The sequence below is a fragment of the Parus major genome, chromosome 3, assembly GCF_001522545.3.
Source record: "Parus major isolate Abel chromosome 3, Parus_major1.1, whole genome shotgun sequence".
Classification (NCBI taxonomy): Eukaryota; Metazoa; Chordata; class Aves; order Passeriformes; family Paridae; genus Parus; species Parus major.
The window spans coordinates 36,001,915-36,029,553 of NC_031770.1; the positions used below are offsets into that span (position 1 = coordinate 36,001,915).

General features: G+C 37.8%; 1 protein-coding gene across 1 annotated transcript in view; it reads left to right on the plus strand.

Annotated features, from left to right (window-relative positions):
- TTC27 (tetratricopeptide repeat domain 27) overlaps nt 1-14,391 on the plus strand; it is a 113,562-nt gene extending 99,171 nt beyond the window's left edge. Inside the window, exons 16-20 of the mRNA XM_015622281.3 lie at nt 835-1,000; nt 7,027-7,224; nt 10,626-10,737; nt 11,333-11,433; nt 14,147-14,391. Coding sequence (XP_015477767.1) covers nt 835-1,000; nt 7,027-7,224; nt 10,626-10,737; nt 11,333-11,433; nt 14,147-14,269 — 700 coding nt within the window. The 3' untranslated portion in view covers nt 14,270-14,391. The remainder of the gene's footprint in view (nt 1-834; nt 1,001-7,026; nt 7,225-10,625; nt 10,738-11,332; nt 11,434-14,146) is intronic.
- Nucleotides 14,392-27,639: the final 13,248 nt, after the last annotated feature.

The window sequence follows — 27,639 nt, forward strand, 5'->3', positions numbered from 1 at the left end:
GACACATACTTCAGATGGCATTTTCTTACCAGAGGATGACATTACTGCTCTTCTTTGGTAAGGAAATGGTCGGGAGTTGCCTGCATTGGATGCATATGAAAAACTAAAGACGCTTTGTAGCTTGATGATGATTTTACAGGAATTGTGCTGTCCACCTTTATTCCATAACACTTTCTCCTGTCAGGATGAGATGGGTCCTTGGGCAGCACCACTGGAGAATGACCCAAGTAGTGTTTGGGGCCACTGACACATTTGTACCGAGCAGTACAGCATCAGGGAGCAGACCTAAGGACAAAAACAGTTGAAATTTATGTACTTCTTTGCAGAGGATATGTATGTTTGCCATGTGCAAATGTTTAAAATAAATCACAAAAGGCTGTCAAGTAACTTTCCTTTGTGTGATTAAATAAGTCAATGCCATTCTGCCTCTATCATGAACTCAGTGATTTTTAATTTTTTAATGTGTGTTACAACTGCAGCGTGAGTAAGATTGTTTTGCCATGGTTCCAGTTAAAAATTTGGAAAGGGAAGTATAAACATAGATGGCACAATTATGATAAATTTTTGCAAAAAATAAAAATAATTATGTGAGCTAAGAGAAGTTACCTAGTTCAAACCTCAGAGTGTATTGTTGTGGTTGCACTAATACAAAATAGTTTGCAAGACAGATTGAGGGATTATCAGTATTGTAAATTATGAGCAATAGCTTTTGCATCGCACTGTGGTTTAAATGTGATTTTTTTAATAAGCAGTTTTTTAGTTGATGCAATGGCAACTGATTTTAGTGTAGAAATCTTCTGTAATAATTTCTGTTATTCTTTTATTATTGATTAGGATCAAAGCGTTTCGAACCCTCCAAGAAGCTCTCAAGTGCAACTATGAGCACTGGCAAATATGGGAGAACTATCTTCTCACCAGTACAGACGTTGGAGAGTTTTCAGAAGCAATTAAAGCTTATCACCGGCTCATGGACTTAAGAGATAAATACAAGGATACACAGGTAGAGAATTTTCCATATTTAGTCATCCTATATGTTCACTAATTTTTGTTCTGAGGCAGAGATTGCTTATAGCTGCTGATAGTGGTAACAGTAATGATAATACATGGGCCAATAAAGTTATGTAGGCAAGTGGGTTTTGTTTTGGAGATTTGGATTCTAAGAATAGATATTTAAAATTAAACTGGACAAAACTGAAAACATCAGACTTTGTGACAGGACATGCATGAGCCTTGCAGTTTTAAGGCCTATTTTTACATAAAATGCAATGCAAAATCCCATCTTTCCATATTGTTCCTGCATATCTCAGTATCAGAAGTAATATAAATTATTTAGTTTAAAGAAAGGGAAGCTTTTCCCATGTGTTGGAAAATTCCACAAATGAGCCTTTGAAAGTAAATTGAATGCATTACAGTCATAATATTGATTCTTAATAACAAGAACAGAGGAAAATAAAATAGGACTTTTTACTCATCTCTCATTGTAGTTCAGTTTAGTTAAATTTTGTGTTTGTAAATGTATGCTCTGGACAAAATCTAGAGAACCTGCCTGGGATGTTACCTTGATTGAAACCAGGTCCTGATCCAAGCAGGGTTGTGCACACTCAGTGAATATAGCAGGGTGAATTTGAAAGGCAAGCCAAAGACTCTCTCAAGGAAAGTAGTAAAACACCTTCAAGAGCCTTTACATATTTAGCAGATCTGGTTGAAGAGCTTATGAGCTCTTAGGGCGATTGTGTACTACCGAGGTAAGACAAACCAGCTGCTGCTGCTCATGGATCCCAGAAGTATGTTTTGTTTCTTGTCCCATAAAAGGAGAAAAGTAGCTTTCCTGGATCGTGGGAGTTTGAGTCTAGTGATGAGGAGAGAGAGCAGATAGAATTAGATAAAATTGTGGAAACATCTCATGGTCATGGGGGGCAGGGGTGTTAAATACCTTTCTCACATTTCTTTTTAATAACAAATTATATGTGAGTCCAATACTTATTACTAGTAAAGCAAATCATACACAGGATAACAATCTGTGTTACTAAAATCTTTTAGGTTTGATGTAGCTAAACATTAAAATGTTTCAAACTCTCTTGGCACTAAAGAGTGTCTATGGAAAATTGTGTTATATGTGGTAAAGATTAGTGTGTTTGGTATAGAGTACTGTAGTGCTGGTGAGGCCTGTCATGGACTATCTTGTAGATGGTTGGCTTTTTTCAATGAATTTTTTTCCCAATTGCCACTTAAAATAGCATTTTTAGGGATGGTCTACTGTATTATTTTAAACATACTGACAGCCAACTAGGAATAGATGTTTCTTCATATATTTACCCATTTGAGATAAATTTTGAGATGATATAGATGCCTATTACTGTTATTTGTCAAATTTTATGTAATATATTTTATTAAAGGATTTGAAATATTGCTTGTAGTAAATTTCTATATTTGTTACATAATGTTTTTCATCTTCTTCTCATACAACTTTTATAACTTTTACAGAAGTGTATATGTTATCTTTCCTAAATTCTTTTTGCATCTTAATTTTAACTTTGGCTTCTGATATGTGAAGTGTTTTATGGGTTTCATTGTAACTTCTAATAAAGTTGCCTCAATTAAGAGGATTTTACTAGTTCTCAAGAAAAACCTCAGAGCCTGGTGAGAGAATTTCAGGCTTGAAACAATTATCTTACAAGGAAGAGAAGAGAATTTCCATAGCAAAACAAAAAAGCAGATAAATATAAAAGCTTCTGCTGAAATTGTTTACAAAGTTCACCATTAATTGGTGAGCCTCTCCTTTTTTCCAACTGGACTGTTTTAAATAGGGATGATCTATAACCATCTTGTGCAACTGTATCTTGACAATGTGAAATTATGAACATGAGTAAATGCAAACAAACACCATTATTTCCATTCAACATAGTATGATCTTCTCTCAGGTTTTATTTAGTATTTGTCATCATCACAGATTTTAATTGTTAGACTACTATGACATGACATAGTGCTGAGAGAAACAAGGTAGGAATTGAAAAAAAAATAATATGCACAGGACTGGAAGAAACAAGTTGAGTGATTGATTCCAGTTCTTTGTGAAAACCAACTGCTTTTAGCATAATCAGTGTTGCGGAATACCCCTTGTGATGCTGAATGTATTGATCACAAATGTGTAATTGAATATACAATTTGAAATACCCTTTATTTCTGTAGTTACATCAGACTTTTTTATTTTATTTCAGAATAGCATGAAGTCATATTTTTAAATCATTGATTTCTTGTAATAATAGTAAAGCATTCAGATTCTTATTAGTGATTTCTATTAGGCCATTGTTGTCCTCTGTGCCAGTCTTGCGAGTACAGCACACAGATTTGGGAAATTTTGCTTCTGTGCTGTTCTAGTTCTTTAACAACGCCATCCCTGTGGCAAAGGTTCTGAGATCATGATATCATGAAGCTTGAAGATATGTATGCACAGATTCTACAGATAGAATTGAACACTGAAGAGCTAAAGGGCTCTTTATAAATGAGCAACAGTGCAGTAAAAGATTGCAGCAAAGGACAGTTTCCGAAGTCTCCGTTTGCTGGCATTGTGTGTAAATGTTAAAAGCACACTTTCTTGCCTTCTCTCCTTACTGGTTCTTAAAATTCTTCACATTTCCATATATCTTTTAATGTTCACAAAGCTGAGAAATATACCTGGAAAACCTTCAATTTATGTATTATGTCATAAAATACAAAGGCTAACTGAATTATCTGTAGTTTCCACTAGTAAATCAGTCACTAAAAAGTACCCAAGGAGAAAGCCTTACCTATTATAATCATCAGTTTGGTCTCTGAATTACTGGTATGAGCTAGGAAATATACCTGGAACGTTTCTGCTACTCCTGATTATACTACTTTCCATCACATGCATATTTGTGGAGGCAATCAACTTTTTTACTTGGAATGCTGCAGGCCTGTGAATGACTAAGTTATTTTGTGGTTGGAAAAACTGTTTAGATATACTGTTTCAGAAACCGTATCTTCGTTATGTGCTGTCAAAGATTATGAATACAGAAGTATGGACAAAGGGCTCCACTTTGCAATTCTGTGGTATTGAGCTTCTAGCAAAGTTTTTCTGGTACCCTTTCCATCAAGCAACATCCTCATTTCAGCAGTTCGTGTTACCAAACCATTTCTAACAAAAGGCCACAATGTTCCAACATGTTCCAATGGTATTTTGAAAAGCAAGGGTAGGAATTAATAGTTTCTGGAGCTCTACTTCATTTAAGTAGCTCACTAATGACAATTGTCTTCATTATAAAGTCCTTAATTTGGAAGGGGAATAGGAAGAGCTCACAGACTGCAGATTTGTCATTTTGGATCTGTTATCTGAAGGTTCTCATCTTTCTTGAGCACTGTCAAGTTTGATTAGTATTAGTGAAGCATCTAAAAATGGTTTGACCAAGAGAATGTTTATATCAAAGGAGTTGATTGGTGAGCAATTGTGAAATGAGAGTAACTGATGAGAATCGCAGCATTTATAAATTACTTGGTTTGTTTGTAAGATTTTGTCTCACAGTGTCTTTTGTTCAGTTTGTAGTAAGCACATTATTCACAAAAGCAAAGGAGGAGGAGGAATGCAGATAGTGTGATGTCATACTAAACATGAACTCTCTGGTCATATGGAGCCCAGCTCATTAAAAGAGGCATGAAAAAAAAGCAACCAACCAACCAACCAAAAAAATCCCCCACTGCTGTTTTGGGATCTTGGGCCAACAGAGCATTGCTCTAGTAGTTTAGTAGGTATGGCAGTTTAAAATCTCTCAAAGATACAAATTTTAACATTTATGGCAACCTAAATGCAAAGCTCTGCTACACTGCTGATACTTTTGGATGATTAGTACAATTCACTTGCAGTTTGAAATAACTATGTAACAAGTGTGCACAACTGAGTAGCATTAATGATTCATTACTGTTTAATGGACCCTTTAATCTGGGTCTTGACACTAGTTTCATTTTAACTGCTGTAGTGCCGGAGTTTACGTGATGGATTACATAAAAAGGAAATTGATTGTTATGATAGAAGTGTAAGCAAAGGGAGTAGGGGATTTTACAGTTGCTACATCCTTATCATTGAGTAAGTAAACTTTATTTTTTTCATGTACAAACAAAATATCATTTGCTTTAGAACTTTTGATGATTATATATGATATTCACATGAACTAACATTTTGGACCTCGATTAATTATTTTGTTAAACCGAGAAACTGATTGAGAAGTCATACATCTATGTATGAATCCTCAGGACCAGTTGTAGTTGCTTGTCAAGAGAGAACATAGTTCAGTGTTTTTTCTTGCACCTCTTATGTTTTTTTTTATTACAGTGCTGTAGTAATGGAAATATCAACACTTGCCGATGTTTTTCTAGCAACTCATTATAGAAGACCTGGTTAATGACGGGGTTTGGTGCCTTATATTCCAAATCACGAATATAAATGAATTTCAGAACTGTTGGACTATTAATAGTTTATCATGTTTTCTGTTATCTTAAGTGACTCTTAAGAGATCGTGAAAAGAAGGAACTGTCAGTTTGTCATACCATTTTATAAGGAATATAAGTGACTGCTGTGGTTTTGGGGGACAAGAGAGGAGCTGTTTAACTCATGTTCAGATGTTACTATGATACCATTAGTTCTGAAAAGATAACCAGGTACATTTGCTTTCACTTCTTTTATTACTTAGATTTATTTAATAAAATTATCAGCCATTTTGGTTGATTTGGGTTGTTCTTCCAAGAATTTTCTGTATTTGATAAAACTCATTATTTTTTGGGATGCATTTTAATTGAGCCATTCTATAGAAGAAAAGTTATTTTAGGGAAGTGAACATATCACAAATGCTAAACTGGGTGTGTTTTTATTCTAAGTGTAATATACTTTGATGATATCATAATTTTTGCATTACTTTCTGCAACTTGATTTGTGAGGATGCTTCCCATTCTGCTTTTAGTAGAGCAGTGTGTATTTGTAGGGTTTGCAGCTATTCACAGGTCATCTTTGGAGTTAGTTTTATTATTATCTTGATATCAATATTGCTGTGATTGTAATTTCATGGTGTTAGTGTCATGTAGACAAAAATGTTGAAGTGTTGAGGTTGCCAAACGACAGGCTTACAAGTTAGGAAGTACCAGCATGAAGGTGTTTGTGCAGTTCTTACTGGCCTGTCTTGAGTGCAAGCCTGATGAAACTTCTATTTTGTTTTCATCCTTATTTCTTCCCCAGTCTCTGTTTCTCATGCACTGCACAGGATGGGTATTACTCACTTGATAAGCCACAGCTTTTCTGGGGTTAATTTTCTTCTAATTCATCATATGATCTACTGCTTTGATTTACATTTGCTGTTTCTTTTTTTGCTGAGGAGAAACTGAGGCAAAGTGACACTGTTTTCTAGTTTTCAGGGTCCAGTTTGGGACAAAAAGACTGGTATGATGTAGCATTTTTTACATGCAAAACGAAGCTCCCACCAGCAGATGTGTGTGCTCAGCATTTCTGCGGGTCAGATCCCACATTCTCAAGCCAGTGATTCAAAAAGTATGGCAACTAATGAGTACTTGTAGAAGAGTGTGATGCAACTAATTTGACTAGTAATTTACCAGAAGTGCATTAAAAACAGCTTCCCAAGGTGGTATTCCATTGCCTTCCAGTTTCCATCTTATCCACCGTACATCTTTGACTTTCTGCAGGTTGTTTAATAGAGGTCCTGTAAAAAACAGTGTCTTCCAATACCTGAGTTAATTTGGCTCAGTCTGTTTACTGATCTTTCTATAACTGTATTAGAAGCTGCACTTTCTTTTACCCAAATTCCTGTCTTAGATTTTTGGCCTCTTCACCTTCATCAACATAGAACCATATAAATAAGGTTTAAATCAGCTGAATTACTCCATGTATTTCTTAGTAAATTCTGTACTTGTCATATCATTAATAGAGACCAAATATTACAGATAACATTACGTATACTGATGTTGATTTGAGTTGAAATAACAACTCTCTCTTGCTGCTTTTTTAAGGTGCTGACTATTCTGGTCAGAGCAGTAGTGGATGGTCTGGAAGATCGTGCTGGGGAGGTATCAAGTGGATTAAAGGGGAAACTGCAAGAGCTCTTGGGCAGAGTCACTTCACGAGTGACAAATGATGGGGCAATCTGGAGACTTTATGCCCAACTTTATGGAAATGGAGAAAATGATAGTAGTGAAGATATTGAAAAGGTAAGAACTATAGTGCTATAGTAGAACATGCTCTTGTTCCAGACCTGTTTTGCTTTAGTGTTTTTATAGTGTTTTATATAATGTTTTTCATTGTCTTTTCTTCATGTTCTTACAGCACACATTTTTATTATGCAGAGCAGGAGCAAGATGTTTTACATCCATTTCCTTCCACTTGAGAAAAAAAAAAAATCTTTTTTTTTTTTTACAGTGTTTCATTTCAAAACATCCTCTCACAGCACATGTATTGTCCTGAATTTGCATTCTGAAACTTGGCAACAGTCTAATGTATATAACCAAATGGTGGCTTTTGGCTTTTCTGAAATTGAGATCTTTGATTCTGAAGATAGGATATTACAGCTTCCAGAAAAAAATGGATCTTAAAGGCATGATCCAGTAGCAGCATAAGCCATTTGCAGTCACTAAGGGAAAATGCACTTAAAATCATCTACACCACAGTTTGACTACCCAGAGTAGAAATTTTTTGTCCTTAATTTGCTTAAAATAGAATTAAATAATGCTATTTAATTCTTAGTCTGCTGAACCATTGGTTTCTCTTTACCCATCACTGTTTTTGCTGTATTGACTTCCATTTCTTGTCCTTATCACTTCCCAAGGAATTAAGTTGATTGCATTTCCAGAATAACCACTCTGCTCTGCTAGAAGTGTTTACTTTTTGTATGCTTGAAGTGTAGTTTGCATTTGATATTAAATTTCAAAAAGTTCAAATAGCCATTCACAGTTCAAAAATAATTAAGGGTTATCAGATCTTCACTGAAGTTGAAAGTACACAGGGTCAGCATTCAGTATGTGTTTACTAATGGGGGTATGCCTTTGGCCTGGGCAAAAAATGCCTCTCTGGAGGATTGCTTGATGTCAAGCAAGGAAGATGGTTAGGCCTACAAATTGTACTCCAGTGGGCTTAAATTTATAATAATTTCTGCCTTGTTCATAGTCTCTTTGTGCTCTGCCCTGTGAAGAGCCTTGTCTAGTCATTGCTGTTGTCTATTATACCTCCAGTTCCTCCCTTTTGTGTTCCCTATTTTTCTTTACAGCCGAACAGTAAAAGGGATTTGGCCTATTTAGAATGCAGAAATACAGACACTGCAATATCCTGCAATATATCCTCAAATTCTTACTCAGACATGCAAAGCAGCAGAGGCCCTGTCTATACTATGAATGTAATCATTTCAGAATCTGGTTACATCATGGTACTTTTAACTAACCCAGTTAAAAGCATGGTTTCAATTTGTAGAGTAGACAGTACTTTAACTGTGTTTCCTAATCAGACTGGTTGTGGAACACACAGTCTAGCTTGCCTGCAAGATGGAATGATGTTTATAAATACTTAAGGTATGTTTACATGTATATCCAAATATCCTGGTGTGACAGTACCATAGATCCAGATCATGAAAGAGCAAAACTGCCTACAGCCACAGCATATATTAATTTACAGTGTTAAAATTAATTTTGAATACAACTAATAATCACTGATTTCTGATATATCATATTATGAAGTAAAAATATGAAGTAAAAATTATAAATACATATATTGGCTTTACAGCCACAAGCACCATCATGGATCAGTCAGATATTCAGAGAATATAACTGTATCTGTAGAAAAATTCTAGATGTATAGTCAGTTTGCCACTCACATTTATTAGGCAAAAGGTCAATGAATTCTAAAAGGGCATTCCTTACTGTCCTATGGCATCAAAGGACAAAGAGATGAGAACAAACCTTTGAAAGTGTCACGCACCTCCTTACTCCATACCTTTCCATTCTGCACCTAATTTAGTTCGGGTTTAATTATATTCAATCAATTTTGTTCCTAACACTGAATTTGAAAGAACAATCTTGGATATTTGGCTACTGTAATAGAGTGTCTTTGTTGCTGGCTTTTTTTAATTTTCTGTTCTGCTCATACATCTGATGCCACATGAACAACTAGGATCTACACTTAAAATTCACAACAGTGCTTTCTTTGTAAACTGTATCAACATTAGACAAGGTTTGCAAGTTAGGAGTGTAGAACTACTGGAGGCTTGGGTTTGTGGTTCTGTTTTGGAGTTTTTTTCTTTAGCTTAGCTTATATTTACTCTCACACTTCAATATACCTGAGCTGCCACCTCATTCAGCACCTCTTTCTTCCCTACCCTGAATGCAGTCCAGTCCACACCTTCCCCACTGAGGAGTCTTTCCAGCCTTCAAGTTTCCTGCTGGTCCATCCCAGGCTATGAATTCCTTATGTTCCTTGAACTTTCCCCAGCTCGTAACTGTTTCCTTTCAGGATAAATCCAGGTTCCAGAAGTGCAAACAAACAGCCCACAAGACTTTGAATTCTTTCCCTTCCTTGACATCTGTCAGCAAAACCCCCCTAATTTGCTGCTCTGACTCAGACACATGCAGACTGAAATCACACTGCTGTAAAAACTGTTTTATCTTCTTTTGGAATTTCTTGCCTCTGCTTGCCAGAACTACTACCAGTTATAACCTAGGTAATAATGAAAAAAAAAATTAATTCACTCTGATTTGACTTAATATCCCTTTATTGCCATTTACAGCAGCATGAGCAGTTCAGTCACCTGTGCCATAGTGATTGGAACTCTAGTGGGAGAGAAAAAGTGGAAGCTTCTGGGGTGACAACCCTCAAAATCAAAAGTCTTTACTGTCTTCATGTATATGTATCACACTGACTTTTTTTTTTATTCTTTTATATTTTACTTAAACTCTTTAAAAAGATTGCTGGAGGGTTGTCATTGAACTAAGCCACGTAACTTCTGCCATGTATTTGTTTCAGTTTTTGATGCTGTGGAAAGAAAACAAAATTCAAAAGCAAAAATTAATTTATTCTGCTAAAATTATTTTTTTCCCCTTAATGGGACCCTCCTACCATGTTGTTTACATTTTTTTTCCCTGTTCACACTGAGAACCAGAGCAGTATGGCAACTAATAGCTACATCTGTAAAACGCGTATCTCCTGAGATTACATATAGAGAAAGAAAGCTTTGATGTATTCAGTTATAATTTTTTAGATATGAATTTGCTGTTTGAAGTGTGAATACAAGTATTTTTCTGTTTTTCACGTGCATTTGATTACGATGACTTGGCAAACATGGGTCACATCCATCAGTCTAGACAGATTTTTAAAAGATAAAAATTAGATACATGTTACTTTATATGCTTCTCATACTCGAGCTGCAGCATTGGTGAGGAACATCTGTGTTACAGCTGGCGCTTACTGCTGCAGAGGAGGACACTACGCCAACTCACAGGAAATTAAGTATAGTAAAGATAGATTCATTTTCTGGATTCACCACTAATCTTGTAGATACTTGAAAGTAATTTGGTCTCCTAGTTGATTTTTTGGCATACTGATAATGTTTTTTTTTTCCTCCTTGCAGTCACTGCAGTATCTCACTAAGGCACATAAATGTGAAATTCAATCAAGTGATTGGGAGAAAGATGTTTCTTCTTTTAAGGAAGTGGTGAAAGGAGCCATAGAGATTGCACATGGTATGTTCTGCCTGAAAAAGACTTTTATTTTTCATGAAGAGTGTAACAAATATTTATTAAGCTTAGTGGCAAAATAATACTCTACCTATTGTATTTATTCCTACTACTAGGAGTCCTGTAACAGAGAGTATCATCATGATACTGCATACAAAAATATACTTGGAATGAGGCAGAAATTGTGTAGGGTGAGTCAGTAAACATATGACTGGTAAACATGGAATCAATTAATTTTCTGATCTAGCAACTTCATAATGCAAGTGAAAATGCATCTGCAGTTCATCTCAGTCCTCAGATCATCACATAAATTGTTTGATTGAGTTTGCCAGTCAGGAAATGAATGAAACTTAGTAAGATTATTCCCTGTTCTGTGATACTTATGTTTAAGAAGGATACAGATACCTGTTGTATTTAGAGTTGCCTTCTCCAAAGTACTTGGCTTTTTTTTTTTTCTTTGTGGTTTTTTTGTGGGGGAATATTGCAGTTGAAATAGTCTATGGAGGGTATCAAGATATTTAATTAAATGTTTTTGTTCAAATATTATTGCTAGAGTGGTAATGCCTTATTGTTTTGGGGTCCTTCTGTGTTTGGATTCTAGTGGCTATAAAATGCAGCAAGAACAAATCTAATTGTCAGGAAGCTTTGCAGATACTTTCTTCAGCTCGGCTCAACTTACGTGGCTTGTCATCCAAGGCAAAGGTAGGAATGTCTGAAAGGTAGGAATTTTTGTTTGAAAGCTAGGAACCTTTGTTCTGTTGCCAGAATTTCTCCGTTTTGAATCAATTATAGATCAAATAATACCTGCCTGTCTCAGTGCATCATCAGGTGGATGTTCATCTCTATGCTGTTAAGGATTCCAGTTTTAACTAAACTTTTATTTCCTTTATTCTGCTAGGCTTTGATTGCAATACTCTTCTAAGAGGCAGCATTGAAATTTTAGAGTAAGGTAGAATTTTACTTAAAATCTTGGGCGAACAGATTTGAATGTTTGAAAGCAATCAGTCACTTCAAAGACCTGTTTCTAATGTGAGTAGTCATGGGATAAACTGGGTAGTCTCAGGAAAAATGGATCTAAATCTGCAGAAAAGACCCAGATGTGTCAAGATTGCTTGGCATCACTTGGAGTGTTTTAAAAAGAGTTATTTATTAAAAGATGGAAGTAATTTTTAATCTGTTTTTTGTGGATACCCTACCAATTCAAATACCAATTACTTGGAAAAGGTATTGTATTTCAATCATACTTTTTATGTTAAAATACAGATATTAGGGATTTGTCCTGCCTGTGAAGGGGATTTAGCAACTGTGAATCACAGAGCTGAAGTTTTATGTGTGCTTGTGCTACAAAGTGTTGATTCATCATCAATGTGCTAAACTTGCCTCATTTTCTTTCAAGTCCTTTAATTTTAAGGATAAAAACGTAGGAAAGTTGCATTAGTAAACACAAACTGGATCTGTAACTCAGCTTTTATATACAGGTATTTATACCTGTATATTATATACAGGTATTACTGTAGAGAAAGCACTAAATGACAAATTGTATGAATATGAGTACAGGTAGTTTATATTATGAAATATCACGTAAAAGATTAAGAATATATGAGTCTAGTAAATTCTGTTTTATGTTCCAAAGGCATTAATTAAATTAACATCTTTATTATTGGTAGCTAATGGTTTTATGGTACTTCTGAGAAAACTGTCATATTAGAAATGAAGTGTTTTGTCTGAACTCAGTGATTTTGCATCCCTTCCAAGATGCCATCTTACTTTTAATTTCACGTCATATTGAATTTTCAAAGTGTGTCATATTCTGTCAGATCATATGCACAAACAGTTTAGCACTGTTTATACCTGTCCAAGCTTGACTGCACCTCATTTTGCAGTCCTGTGAGTCAACATTAGTGTGGGGTGAGTTTTTTTCATTTTTAATTTCAGCTGAAAAAAGCACTTTAAAAACGGGCTAAGAGCAGACTCACTAGTAAAGATTTCAGAAGGAATGAAAGAACAGTGAAAATAAATGATAAAAGAAAATGTAAACTTCCAAAATTCTGTAGTCAGGACGTGCAATTGGAACAAATCAGTAGAACAATGTCACTGCTTCTGGGATCTCCGTCCCTTGATGTTTGAGCTCCTGTGTTGTGCCAGACTCACGAAGCACCCACAATCTGCCGAAGGCTGCAGATCAGAAATGGTGCTTAAAACTTCCCCAGGCTGTCTCTAACCAAATAGATTTCTCTAATTGTGTGTAGAGGAAAAAAAAAAAAAAAAGGAGAAAGATAAAATAATTATATCATCCTTATTTACCAAACTTTTCTCACGCTCAGTGTGAGATTTTGGGGCTGAAAGTCAAAGAAGTTTCTGTACTTGTAGCACAAGCATGTTCCTATTTTTGTGTAAGATGTTCCCTCTTTCAGTGAAAAGATTGTTTTGAGGCACAGTGAATACCTTGGTTTAAGCCTTTTAAGTACATTTTTGTTTATATACATATCTGAATTATCCCATTATGTTTTGATGATATAATGATGTACAGATGTACTCCAGAGCAACTTTTGTTTTCTCAGTTTGTTTTTGTCTCTAAATGTAGGCTTTGTGTTTGTGTCAAATGAAGTGTGAATCACTCTTCCTTTACATAAGGAAGGGAAAACATATGTTTGGGTGTCCCCCCTTCCCCATATTTCTGTGTAGTAGTACCTCACACAGCCTCAGTACTAAATAGATGAAGATTATGATTGCTCACAAGTTAGCTGCGCTTTTTTGGTTTCTGTTAATGTCTTAAGGTCTTTAAGAACAATCTATTTTTATTATTCTGTAGTGTTTTGTTTTCTCTGGTATGACTTAGTTAAACACAGGTGAATGCCTCCACCCAGGCATGTTTTGACATCAAATGTGAAAAAATATTTATTTGAAGATTTGGAAAAAATGAAGCAACAGAATATGAAACTGGGAAAAATGGTTATTAAAATTCACAACAAATTTGTCAGCAGGTGGGCTTACAAAATGCAGTGACAGAATGTGAGATGCTGTTCTAATTTGAGTTTCATGAAAAAGTCATTTAGTTTCAGTGGAGTCAGGAGTCAGCATAGGCAGTCAGGTCAGAGCAGAAACCCCACATCTACAGGAGGATTTGATCCTTCTGGCACAATATCAGGTGTGTGGCACAGATATGGATCTATATGCAGGATATGTGTCTATATGTGTGTGTGCATAATTTCCATTTATCAGCCACAAAAGGACCTTTTCTTAGAGAGAGATACCATCATAGTATACAAAATTATGAAAAGCAGTCTATACTGATTTTATATGATATGATGAGTTCCCTATATTTTGTCTCTCCCCTGAAAGAGGAAAATCTGGATGTATCTTTTAAAGGTATTTATTTATAAAGTACTTACAAGTATTTCCTTTTGTTATGCAGCAACTTTTCATAGATGTAACAAGTGATGAGGTTCACAGTGAAATAGCCGATGAGGTGACAGCTATGAACAACATGATTGCTGAACTTCAGGAGCTGAGCAACCAGCTGAGAGACCAGTGCTGACATATGGACCAAATTTCCGGATGGGATGACGATAATGACATGTTTCTTTTGCCACTGCTTTTGCTGATGAAATGGTAACAATTCTCAGGCAACAACACTCTCAATAAACATCTTTCTGTACAGTGCTGTTCTTGTCAGCTTTTTTTCAAAGTTCCGGCTGCCTTTTAATATTCTTTCCTGGTCCCACTGTCTTAAAAAGTTGCATGTTTTGGTTCTTCAGCCCCAGATTTCCTGAAAGAGAGCTGCTGATGTTTGTAAGATGGTTATGGAGGATTAGTTCTACCTGCTTCATCCACCTTGGTGCTGGGAAGCTGGAGGATGCCCTGCCCAGGTGGGGAGCCAGGGAGATGCTGGTCTGGGGAAGAAGCAAGCAGTGGAGCTGGGAGCTGAGCCCAGCCTATTTCCCATTTTAATTCAGTGCTTATAAGGTGGGAGTGGGGTCCTAAGAACAAGAATTTAGTATTTTTCATTCTTCAGGTAATACAGTTTGAGTAGAAGGCTGTTTGTTGCATTAGGATTTGCAAACAGTTATTAATTAAGGCAGTATTGGCTTATTCAATATCCATAACTTGTGTCCCATGGGCAATTGATTGGTACTTCATTTGGGCCTTTTATAGGCAGGGGGATTTCCTCCACTGAGGCAGCAATAAAACTGCAGTCTAATCTAAAATACTCACATCTGACTAGATCCAAGTGTCTTATTTTCATCTAAACTATTTTGCATGGTTTATATTTTCAGCATCTTTGGTACTGCTCTTCTTAAAATAAGATTTTTTCAGAGTTTTCCTGAAACCTGTGTGAAATAATTCCCTCACAGATACAGTTTTGGCTTGGTCCTCTCTAAGAGAATGGTGTGGTTATCTGTATTTTGGCTTTGTACAGTCCGTGGTATGATCTGCTGCTGAATGTAAGAATTTTCTCCCTGAAGAGAAGGCCAGAAGGTACAGGTAAACCAAATAATTATTTGGATTTGAAGCAGCAGTACTTGAATGTTATTTTGTTGCATGAAGGAGTGAACCACCTTGACACATTTGTAAAGCTGCACATCTTTGTAAGGCTTCTTAGAATGGAGAATAAACTATTTGGTGACAGTATTTAAACATGAGGTTCCCACAGAAATTGCCGTCTTAGTGATAAGTTTACCTGCTAGTGAAGGACAGCAGGGTCCAAAATTTGTTGAAATTGCCTAGAAATAGAGGAGACATTAAAGTTTTTGCAGGGAGAGTTTGCTTTAGCTGCTCCCATTTTGCTGATACATGTGAGGAAAAAAAAAAGAAGGGCTGAGAGTTTTGTGACAGACTTGCACCACTACCATCTTTTTGATATCTCATTATGTTTTGATGTAACCTTATTCACTAAGGAAAATAAATTATCTTTAAAACGATTCTTTTGTTCCCAGCACTAATTTTTTTGGGAAGAAAAGGTTTAGGTGTGTAATTAGTTCAGTGGCAGAAAAATCTTCAATTTTTGTAACAATCTTATGGCAAATTTTAAACCAGAATTATATCCCATTATTAGCTTGAAAACATGAGATTTGAAAGGCAGTAATTCTATTGGGTCTACCTGAGACACTTTTATAGCTGCAGTTTGGCAGTGCAGGACATGAAGGCATGTTCATTTTTCTGTAATGGTTTCTGCCTAGCATTTAAAAAAGATAGATGGGAAGTTAACACTTCATGTTGAATATTAAAAGAGTCTGTGCAAAGGTCCTCAAGTCCTTTTCCCTTTGATTTTGTTCTTCTGAAAATTATTTTGTTTCTTTGCCTAAAGTGGTCAAGTGAAAAAGTCATTCTGCTCTTTCAGTGTCTCTTCCTGACAGTGCTTCACATGTTTCCTCAGCACAGATTTTTTCCCCATTTGTGCCTCCCTGTCTTTGTAGATGCATGGAATGTAAACTGCTTTGCCTTTCACCTAATACAGGGAAAGCCTAGTGACAACAGACAGGGTGTTCCTGTAGAGTGGGATGACCTGTGTTAGGACAGCACATCAGTTTTCCTGTCACAATTAATGTAATAGAGGGGAGATGTCTGCAGAGACTTATAGATACACAACTTAAATACGTACAGACAATGGTGTGAAAGATAGCAAGGCAGGAGCTGACACATCATTTAGGAGTCTGGCTTTTCAGAGCAGACCATGATGCCAGAAGACCTCAGCCACTTTATCCATGAGACTGAACTGATGTAAATCTCTCTACCAGATATGTATCTGCTCCCTCTTCCTGTGTATTGGTGGTGTTCTAATCTTCCCCAGGTACAAGGTGAGCCCATACTGTTTCTCTGGAGGTCATCACAGGCCTTTTAAAACTTTCCAGCCACAAAAACTGAGTCAGTTTTGTATGGTACTGATTTTCTGTGTTCATGCCAGCAGCATTTGGTTCAGAATAGCTTTTGGAGACTATTGTCCTGAAGACAATATTTCTATAAAAGTTCTGGCTGTCAAAAAAATTCTGGCTAGTATTGAAAGAGGAAGAATCATTTCCTAAACAGACTTCAGACTTTTCAGCTCTCCATCTTGGAGTGTCTGTCTTACTTGGATCACTTTCATGACAACTGCAGAATCCTTGGGAGTTTATCAAAACTGGACAGTTCTCTCCTGATACAGTTGTCACATCTGCAAATACCTCTATAACCCCTCTGTTATTTTCAAAGCTCTATGTGCAGCACATGCTACCGATTATTAATTAGTGTAGCATGGACTCAATTAAGAAATATCTTGCAGGAATGGCTTACAGTTCACAGTAAAACTTCAGGTACTTTCCACTCTCTTTTGTCTTTGTGACTTTAGAAGTATTGGGGTTTCCCCCTTTTGATGTCTGTCTCCTATTAATGTGATATGACATAGGGGTAAAACAGATGAGTCTGGATTTTTCAACTTCTACCAACCCAGACAGGGAAAACAACTGTCTCAGAGTTTTGAAGATGAGTATAAAGCCAGGAAGTATGATGGATAAAAAAGAATTAATTTCCGTGGTCTAATGACCTAATATGGTTCAACACATGATGTATTTTCAGCCCCTGGTGGTTTAGAACCCAGGGAAGATCTTCTGATTCACCCAAAGGGCTGTGTTGGGCTGGGTGTGGTACCAAAAGTTTTTTTGGGGGTTGAGACATTACTCATGAGCTGAAGTGAATGTTCTTAGGGCTGGTGGGGCTGCACTGACTCAGGCAGGTCATCTCAAGTACAGGCCAGTAAATGTTGTGTTCCATGTCACATTGTCCTCGGTGTTCCTTCCACCACGCTGACCGGTGCACTCAGAAAGGCAGGCAGCTCTCATCCCATCGTTCATGCAGAGCTCTGTGCTAAAACTGTGGAAAGAAATAAAGCTTTGAATAATTTTTCCATTCTAGAAGTGGTTTTATATCAAATACAGAGGACACGTTTACAAGATCAGCTTTTGGATGTGTACATACATTGGTGAAAACTATGCCTCTTCAAAATGAATTAGACAGAAAAAACCCCAGGTATTAATTTTACTGTGCTTTAGAGAAGCTGTAAAGTCCCTTTGAAATTATTTTGATTTAGCTCTTCTCTTCAGTATTTCTGTCTCAATATCGGTGACTGACAGTACAGATGGACATAATGTATTTCAGGAGATAAAAGGAAGCTAAACAAACTCATTCTATTTCTAGAGGAATACAAGTTAAAATAATATACAAGTACCTAATTTTTTCTTCATCTGCATTCATGCTGAGCTCCATACCACAAGTGCATACAAAATAGGGAAAAGGTAACAGCTGATAGGGTACAACTTGGGTTCTCTGAACTTAAAAATAAACAGGAATTTGATAGAAAATACCTTACTGTAAAGATGAAAACATTGCCATAGACTGTATGGAGCTGTTTACAATGTGATTACTCAAACTAAGTGCTTTGTGTTTCAAAAATTATTTCAAAAAATATTCTTATTTCTTGTTTATGTTGTATCTATATACATGTATAAATATGCACATACACAGATACATAGAATCTTGTGTCTGTCACAGAAACAGTTAGTCTGTAAGTGTAAGAGGTACATTTACAGAATGGTACATCTCATGAAAGCTCTGTGCATTAGAGAGACTGGAGGTCAGACCAGATGTAGGAAGATCGTTCATTTTACATTTTCATTTTCATTTTACATGACGTGTTTCAGGCATAATGCTTCAAATAGGGTGAATTTCACAAGTTACTGGCAATAAAATGTTTGCATTTATACAAAACCCAACGTAATACTGCAGTAGGGCAAGTTTTTGCAGCACTTAAAAATAGATAGGTTTTAATCAACCAGTAGCTTATTCAGGCATGTGCTCAAATATAGTAGCTGCATTCATTAGACAAACATTTATACTAATCCTTCAGCTACACTAATAAAAGAGTTATCCTTTAAAGGCTGAATGTAGTAGCACAAGGTTTTCTTTTTAACTATTGATATCCTTCAAAGACCAAGGTCTAATCATTATTAGTGACAGTATTTGGTCTTCAGCAAATGAGTTGAAAATCGGTAACTTAATGGCATGTTGTTAGAATTCCTTACTGAAAATTGAGACAACTTTGCTTTTGGGAGCAGCTTATATGCTGTAGCTAAAGTGAATTTGTTTCTGCTCTTTAAACAAAGAAAGCCATCAGACAACAGCAGCTATCTTGTTGGACATTTTGGTTTGGTTTGTTTTACTATTTTTATAGCGTTTGTCCTTTCACACTTAGGACTTTCCTTTGCACTTTTGATTCCCTCATTAAGGCAAGAAATTTTAAGTTTGTGCATTCAGGCTCTCTTCACTGAGCAAGACAAGGATGCCAAATCAAGTAATTGCTGCTCTTCTCTGCTGAGTTAGATGAAAGATCTATTACAAATTTAATCCACTAATACTGATATAAACTTTAAATGAGCCTCTGCAACAACAGAGTGGTTTAGGATTAAAAATCTATGTTAAATAACTCTATTTATAGAACTGTTTTCCAAGTTAACCTAAGTATGAATGTCCATTTTTCTGTTTCCAGTTTTCTCTGACCTGAATGTTTTCTCAGAACACACCAAGAACCTTCTCATCACCAGTGATGTCATATGTCCCTTCTCATTTTTTTTTCTTATTTATTTTAAACCTCAGTGACCTGTGAGTCAACTACAAGTGTTCTTGGCCAAAAATCAGTGTAACAAACCAGGCAAAGAAGTACCAGCCAAGAACCATGCAATGGAAAACAGGGATTAACAGCATGAAGATCTTCAAAACTGCATGTTAGCCTATTAATGACATCATTGCTGAAGTGAAGCAGCTACATTTTTTAAGTTGCTTTTAGAAGTTAACCCCTACAATTCAGCTCTTTTCCACTGTCATTTCTAAAAGAGCATCATATTCTTTCTGTCTTAGGTGCAGTCATTACATCCACTTCCAAGGATTTTTCCTGCTTAGGAGCTGCTTTTCAGTTTCTGCTCACTGGCATGGTCATCCTGTAAGCACAGAAACTACCTTTTGTGATTCTTTCTCCACCCTCTCAGACTTGACTTGCCCATCTTTGTGATCTCTCAGCCCTCTGCCAGTTTTATGACCTTTGGTCCCTGGAAAACCACTCCTAATTTTTATAGTTCTTTGTGCGCTTCTGCCTCACAGCAATTTCATTTTGTCCCTTTCCAGCAGTACTATCCCACCATTCCCTCCCTCTACTCTCTCTTCTCTTCTTCTTTAAGGTTTGCCTATGAGCTCTTGATCGGAGAGATGCTAGCAAGGACCCTAAGATTGCAGTTACTGTAGAGAGTAGCTGGCAGCAGCATGAAAAATTTAATTTGCAGTGAGATGAGTGTTACTTGGAGGACTGGGAAAAGGGCATTTTCCCCCTCTGTCTTGGCTGAGTCCCTTAGGGATGAGACAGAGAGAAAGTACCTTTATGTTTAAGGGGAGTTAAGAGCACCATGAGTGTTTGCCAGAACACTCAGACTGTGGAGGAAGAGCAGCCCAGAGATGGTGATGATGGTCCCTGTGAACTGCTGAAACAAGGAAAAAAAGATTAGCACTCTTCATCAGACAGGAAAGCTCAAGTCTTTCCTTAGTAAAGTTGGAGCAGTACGTAAGCAGACCATACATTACCAGAGGGAGATGGCAGACCAACCAGAAACTGCAGCACACCAACCAACACATGCAGTTGGAGAGAAAGGAAAGTCTGGTAGTAGCCCAAAGTTGAAAGAATCAACTTTCAGGCATAAACACCAGTGTACTGCAGGACTTGTAACAGCCCATGTGGTCTGAGGGATTGTCAGGGAATGCTCCAGAGGTACCTGCAATTTTTTTTACTTGTTTTATTTGTAGCAGTCCATCTTCCATGGTTCAGGTTTTGCTATTGTCAGTGCTATCACCTCCTGTTAGAGAGATTTTTAATTTGACTGTAAATGCTATGCAGTCCTAAAGCCAAGCACGGTGAACACAGCATGAGTTGTTCTGCATTTTCTGTTTGCAAGTGAAAAACAGGCAAGTAATTCATAATCCTGGTAAGCTACTGAAATCAGATAATTTTTGTAACTTAACTTACTGTCATGCTAAGCAGAGGAGGGTTTTTTGTAGCTGAAGTATGTCATGCATTTGGTCTGTACTTCACAAAGGCTTTTACTGCCCTTTTTTATCTCTCAGAAAGCTGATAGGTGGACAAAGCCAATTGTAAAGAATCGATGTAGAAGAACTTGCATAGTTTCAAACAGAACTTTAAATTGATTCCTGTGTAATTTATAAATTAATGGAGGAAGGAAGAAAAAATAACTAGCCTATGGAAATAATGGGAGAAGTGAAGTCCATAGAATGAAATGAAGCAGTGATAGTACCAAGGACGCACAGTGTTGTGATGCCATTCACAGGTGGCACAGGCAGTGAGATACTCGCTGCTGCCTGCACGTGCTGTTTCACTGCAGGAGTTGTGAAATACAGATTCTGATATGTTCCTAACCAGAACTGTAGCAAACTTCTGGCAAGCTATTAATCAGGAGGATTGGCACTGAGGTAAGCAGGATTTTTCCAAGTTTCCTGAACATCTTGGACAAAGATTCAATCTCCTGAGGTTAAGCCTTTGCTTATCCTGTTTCCTCAGTATCTTGTGTCAATTATAATCTTGAGTACCTCACTCATCGGATAAAACCAACAGTTTTCTGCTTTGATTGGGTTACACCAACTACATAACTTACTGCAGGTATTGCAGACAACTTAAGACATGTGCTTTTGTGTTCTATTTGTTTGTAGTGATCCTCCCTCCACCTCAAAGGCTAGGCAAAGCAATCTGGAATGTTCTGCTTCCCAAGGTGACATGTCTGGAATTATGGGGGTTTTTTTTCCTAGTTTATCATTCCTGCACATGAATGCTCCCACCTGCTACTGCAGTGTTTGAGTGCCTGCTGCATAATATCACTGGCTATAACCAGGTCTCCTGTGGATATCATGGGAGCTTTTGGTTTATGCTCTTTCAAGCATTCTGCCTGAAGCTAAATTTTAGAGTTACTGGTTAAGGTTTTATTATTTCCATGAGGCTTTAACTTTTCTATGAGTGAAAAAGATACCAGTTTTGTGAACATTGTGGTGGGGTGATTTTTTTGTTGGATTGGTCTCTGAAAGGAAAGTTTTGCATAATTTTTTTTTTTCCCTTTCTAAAAGCAGTTAAATCCTGTGTTATTTTGCTATCAATGCCTTTAGCTGAGTGATCACTTCGATGCTACATGGGGAAGCTTGGGGAGCTGAGCCAAGAAACATTGGAAGGTATTTAGATATTTTCTGGACATTTTCTCATAGAAAATGAGAAAGTTATTACTTTCTATTATTACTAGAAATTACTAGAAGTTATTTTGCACATTGCAAATTATTTTTATTTTTCATGCAAGTCTACTTTTTATGAAAGTATTGGGAAATCAGAGAAGGTACCTTACTGTGACAACAGTGAACACAACTGGGATATGTTGTCACATCCTGCTTGCATGTGTTTTGGATATAGTGCAGATATGCTTACCTTCCGAGGCATAAATCCAAGGGAAAACCTGATATCCTCCCTTATGCTGCTTCTTGCTGTAATGGCATTTCTACAACAAGGTTCTGCATCAGTGAAAACAAATGGGATTTGTATTATGGGATGGCAAGGTAGTATCTACATGCAGACAAGCAGTTGCATTTGGGTTGTTGATTTATTGTCACTGAAATTTAATCTAGGGTGTTTTGGTTTTTTTCTTTGGGCTTTCTGAGAGTTCTAGTGAAAATATTGCATCACCACTTCAGGAATGGAGCAGCAGTGTTATTTTGATCTGTCAAATGCAGAGGCCATGAACTTCCCCTGAGAAACTTGGTGAAATAGCCTTTCTGCTCTCTTGAGGATTTGTAGTGTAAAGAATGCTTCCTAAAACTGAGGCCTCACAGTTTAAAACAGTAGCTCTCATAACTTTTTCTGTATGTGAGCCTGATTCATTTGCATATTCTTGCTGGATGCAGTGGAGAAAAGTTACCTCTGTGTGTGTGTATATTTATCAGGCCAAAACCCAACACTATACTAAGAACAGTATCCTTGAAAAATCAGTGATTCTTCAAACTTACTTAAACATAGTTTGTCAGACCTGAAATGTGCCTTTCTGTGAGCTTAAGTGTGTTTAGGCTTTGTGAGTATTTCAAAACCTGTTCGGAAAAATAATTAAAAATAAAAAGTAGAAATTTAAGAGGAAAATATCTGAAATAATACTAGACATTTTAAACATATAAAATCCCCACAGCAATCATGCATCTATTTGACAGAAGCTTAAAAATAATGTTGGCTGTAATGCTTGGCAGAATTGTGTATGAGCAAGGGCACGTATGTGTGCGGGTTTGTGCCTTTTAAAGGCAAACAATGCTAACATGTCTTTGCAAATTACTGTCCCGTTTGCTCTTGATACCATCAGTGATCTCAGAACCGCTCTGGAGATGGTGTTTAATTGTGGCAGAATGAGGGCATGGATTTTATTTTTTTTTTTTTATTTTTATAAGTCTCACTCATAAATATTGACTAGTGCAGCCATGGGGTGGGAGGGTTGGAAGATCTCAGGGCTCAGCTCTGTGACTGTGGTTGGAAAGGATAATGTAGCAGTGCTCTCATTAAGAATCCCAGATAAGAGAGATCTGAATTATTTTTACGAATAAGATCTAGATAAGAATATGCACACATTCTCCTTGTCCCTATTTGCTTTATTTGCCTCTAAGCCACAGCAGCAGGAAACTTCCATGAGCTATTGTCAGAACCATGCAAGGAACAAGATGCCCACTTGTCCAGGCATCAGTCTTTTCCTTTGCCTTCCAGCACTTTGATGCCCGAGAAAGGCATCAAGCTATAAGTGTGTTGTTGACAGCAGGGGACATGCACAGCCATTCCTGCTTTTCTTTGCTCCTTTCTTACTTGTGACTTTTGCCACCAAATTCTTCTTTCTAAGGACTCATAAGAGACAGATAATGGCCTCACAGTTTCCTATTTATCTTTCCTTCTCTTTCCTGGACTCTGAGAGGGGCCTTATAGGAAGGAATAACAGCTTTACCATGAAAGTTTTAACAGCAGTCACATGAAAGGGAACTTTGACACCCTGCTCCCTGCATCATGGGAACACCCTCTCAATAGTGCAAGTTTTGCAGCTGCTGGTTCTGTTGCATCTTCCTTGCCTTCAATCACCACCTCACACATTAGCCTTCCATGCTGCAACTCATTAAGAGTTGTCTTGTTTTCAGGATGCTCTTTGAGAGGCTGTATACCTTCCCAGAACCCTCCTTTCCTCTGCAGCATGGCTTTTCTGGAATCAGGGAAATTGGAAAATCTCTCCAGGTCCCAGTGCTCCAGTCCTTTAATAGGAACTCACAGGTTTCACAAGCAGAGTTTGGACAGAAAGTTCCTGGCAGACTTGGTTACTCTCTGTTTACCCTTGAGTCAGGAAAGGCTCAAGAAGGAGGATGGGAATGCAGAGACTTCTGATGCTTTCCCTTGGTTTCTCTCAAATGAAAGGGAGATTGGAATTGGGTTTTCTCATTGAAGTGTTAAGTGAAGAGCCTCTGTTCCTTATGAAAGGAATACTCAAGTAATGGGGGTGGGGGGAGGGGGAAGGCAAATATTTTCTTATGCACTCATAAAGTCTTAGGAATGGAAAAATAAAGCTGTTTAGTCACTGAGGTTCACTAGGCAGTGAGCTGAGATCTCAGTCATGGCTGAGATCCGCCAGGGATGGGGACACATCCCAAGCAGTGCCTATTGCAAGACCTGGGAATTACAGTAACACCTGGTAGGATGTCAGCCTGCTCCATTGATGGCATGGCAGAGCTCACATCTCAGATTCACAGAGAATGTGAATTCAGATTCACAGAGAATCCATGTCGCTGTTGGACATGAAATAAGTCACACAGACGCAGCTCAAGGTGTGGTGAAGGAAAGAGAAACTTTATTTCTTCTCTCAGAATTTATAGGTTTCTGACCACGGCCAGGGATTGGATCGTCAGGATAACACCTTCCCAACAGTACTGGCCGTGAGAGATGTCCATCACAAGACATGTAACAGAAAGAATGTACACATATCTATGTTTACAGTTACTGTCCTGGGAAAGTCTTTAGAAACTATGTCAGCAAGCTCAAAAAGTTGAGTTTTCAGGGTGACAAATCTACACACTTCTGTCTCCCAAACATGGGACTTGACTGCCTATTGGGAATGGTCCATGGCCCATCTTACTGTCCGAACTTGAACTGTGCCCACATAATGCTTGGAAGAGAGTTAGCTGGCCTCAGCCAAAACCATGCCAGAGGCCATTCTACAAGTTCAGCTGGGTGGGAGACTGGGGTGGGTCTGTGCTCAGACACTGTTAGTTTGACCAGTCTAGACATAGCTGAAGAGTACAGTTCCTACTCCAGGAAAACCACAGCCCAAGGATTGCAAAATAGGCAGAGGAATAAGGACGTCAGTTTCTAGTACATTCATTTTATATTCAAATGACTGTGAACTCCTGTGAGCAGCTGGAGGAGATATGAGGTAAGGCCTTGTAAAAAGCAAAGGGCTTTGCAGGTGACCTTAGAGCCATTGGTTTTAGATGTAGTTCTACATATGGAAGATGTCCCAGAAGTGACCTTGGAGAGCTGACAAAGAGAAGCTTGTTGCCCTGACAGAAAAATAAGCCACAGATGGAAGAAGCAGTAGATAACAGCAGTCTTGACAAGAAAACATAAAAGAGGACAAGACTGAATTAAGCCAGGCTTGAAAGTTTTAGTCTTCAAATAACTGATAAAGGAGAATAATTAAGCAGGAAAGGGTAAGGAGATGGGAACCATAAAATAATCAAACTTGCTTGTGAGCAGTAACCACTAAAATTAACTACTTTCTTCTGCCCCTGAAGAAGGATTGTAATCTGCATTCAGTCAGCCCCTATCTCCACCTTAATGTTATTTTTATTTACTACACTTTTCTGAGAATATAGCAGATGGTGAATATAGCAGATGTAACTTCTATATACAGTCAAAGAACATGCATATATCTGCAGCTGCACAGAACATGTATTAATGGCTCAAATACCTTTAGAGAAATATAACCGTAAAAGGGTTTAATTTGTAGGAAGAAATAGAAATCCAAGATTCATGCATGCCTGCAGTCCCACATGTGCTATATTCTAGCTACAGCTGACAGCACTGGTGGGACAGCCAGGCCATAGCTGTCTGCTTTGTAAAGAACCTGTAAATTTAACAGCAGATGGACTTATCCTGTGGCTGACTGGCAAGGGACTATGTAGCTGTTGTCTTCTCTAACCTCATTTTATGTGTCCTTGGTCATGGAGCACACCCTTAGGATGGGCACACTGCCACCATTTCTGTCAGTCTGTCCACATCTCTACACAGAAAGGAAGAAATATGCAAAACCTGACCCTCTGGAATATTTCCCTGTCTCCCCCTTGATACTGGCATAGTACTGAGCTATATGAAAAGTGTTGGGAAAGAAATCCCAGTCCTTACTCTTAGCTGCATCTAGTGGGGCACTTTTAACACCATTGGGAAGATTTCATTTTAACTGACCTTCAGGCATGACTTATTTTTGTGCTCTGAGTATTTTTAAGATGAACCCAGAGGAACTAACTCCTAAATAACTCACTGATGAGAGTGGAGGAGGACACATGGTGTTGCCGTTTCCAATAGCTTTGAAGGGTTTGGAAAGTCCCTGAGTCGTGTTTTCAGCTTGGGAGAGAATTTTCTAAATGTAGAAAGCCTGAGCCAATCTTTGTTGCCAAAAGACTGAATGAGAGAAAGAGATGGGTGTTTGGCATGTCAAACCTTCCCTGTCCAGCCTTGTGCAGCTGATGGCACCCAGCAAGGGTCACTGTAACTCAGGCATTCAGTCTGGTTCACTCTGACTTCCAGGGCTGCGTGGAGTTTGTGTGTGTTGTTTGTGGCCATGCACTGGGGGTGAACACCTGTGTGGGAAGATAAAAGCAGTCAACTTCCCACTTTAAAGTACGGTGATACTTGCAAATAAACTGAAGTGGAAAGAAACATGCTGTAGGCTGGGGAGACTACAGCAGGTTTCTTGGTGGCACCAAGAAACCCTCCATCTCAGCTGGGAAGTGTCGCCCCAGCTGGAGTTGTGACCCAAGCAGGTACTTCTCTGCTGTGGCTGTGTGTGCCACAGGTCACCTGCCCTGCTTCTCTGCTCATCCAGAACACTTAGGCTGAGGAAGCTGCTCTTCCCCTCTTCCCAGATGGTGTCTCTGTGTGGTTGGCCATCCATGCCATACACAGAAAGGATGCAGAAGCTCACAAGTGCTGAATGTCTTCATGCAGCCTGCTCCCAATGGGATTATGCTTGGAGAAATTGCATAAGGGAAGGCTAGAAGACTGGATAGTTTGGATGGTCTCCAAATCTCACTAGTCTCAAGCTAGTAAGCAAAATAAATATATTCCAGAAAGCGCCCACTTGGCTTTTTTTTTCTTTCTGGGGAGTAGGGAAAGGGTCTGAATCAGGGCTCTGTGCTGTATGGGCAGGGTATTTAAATGATGTTTCTCCTCTCAGTAGGACTGCAGGGGGGTTCGCTTTCTTAGAGAAAAAGTAGCAGAAGAATAAAGAAAGACACAGACTGCTGGGTAAATTGATAACTGGTAGTGGCTACAACCTAATTATTGTGTCTACATATCTGATTAGCTTTTTTCATCTTTTTTTTTCTGAGGTTTTTTTGACTAATCACTGCTATTACTTGTAAACAATGATTTTATAAGGTGTGAAATTCCTATACTGCTGTGTTTATGATGATTCCTGACCTTATTCCCCAGGGGAAGGGTGTAGTTCAGCTTGGCATAAGCAGTCCTGTGCCAGATGTGGAGTGGGTCATAATAAGAAATGTTATTTACAGAGATGGGAGGAGAGGGGGGAATCAGAGGATCAAGATCCCAGA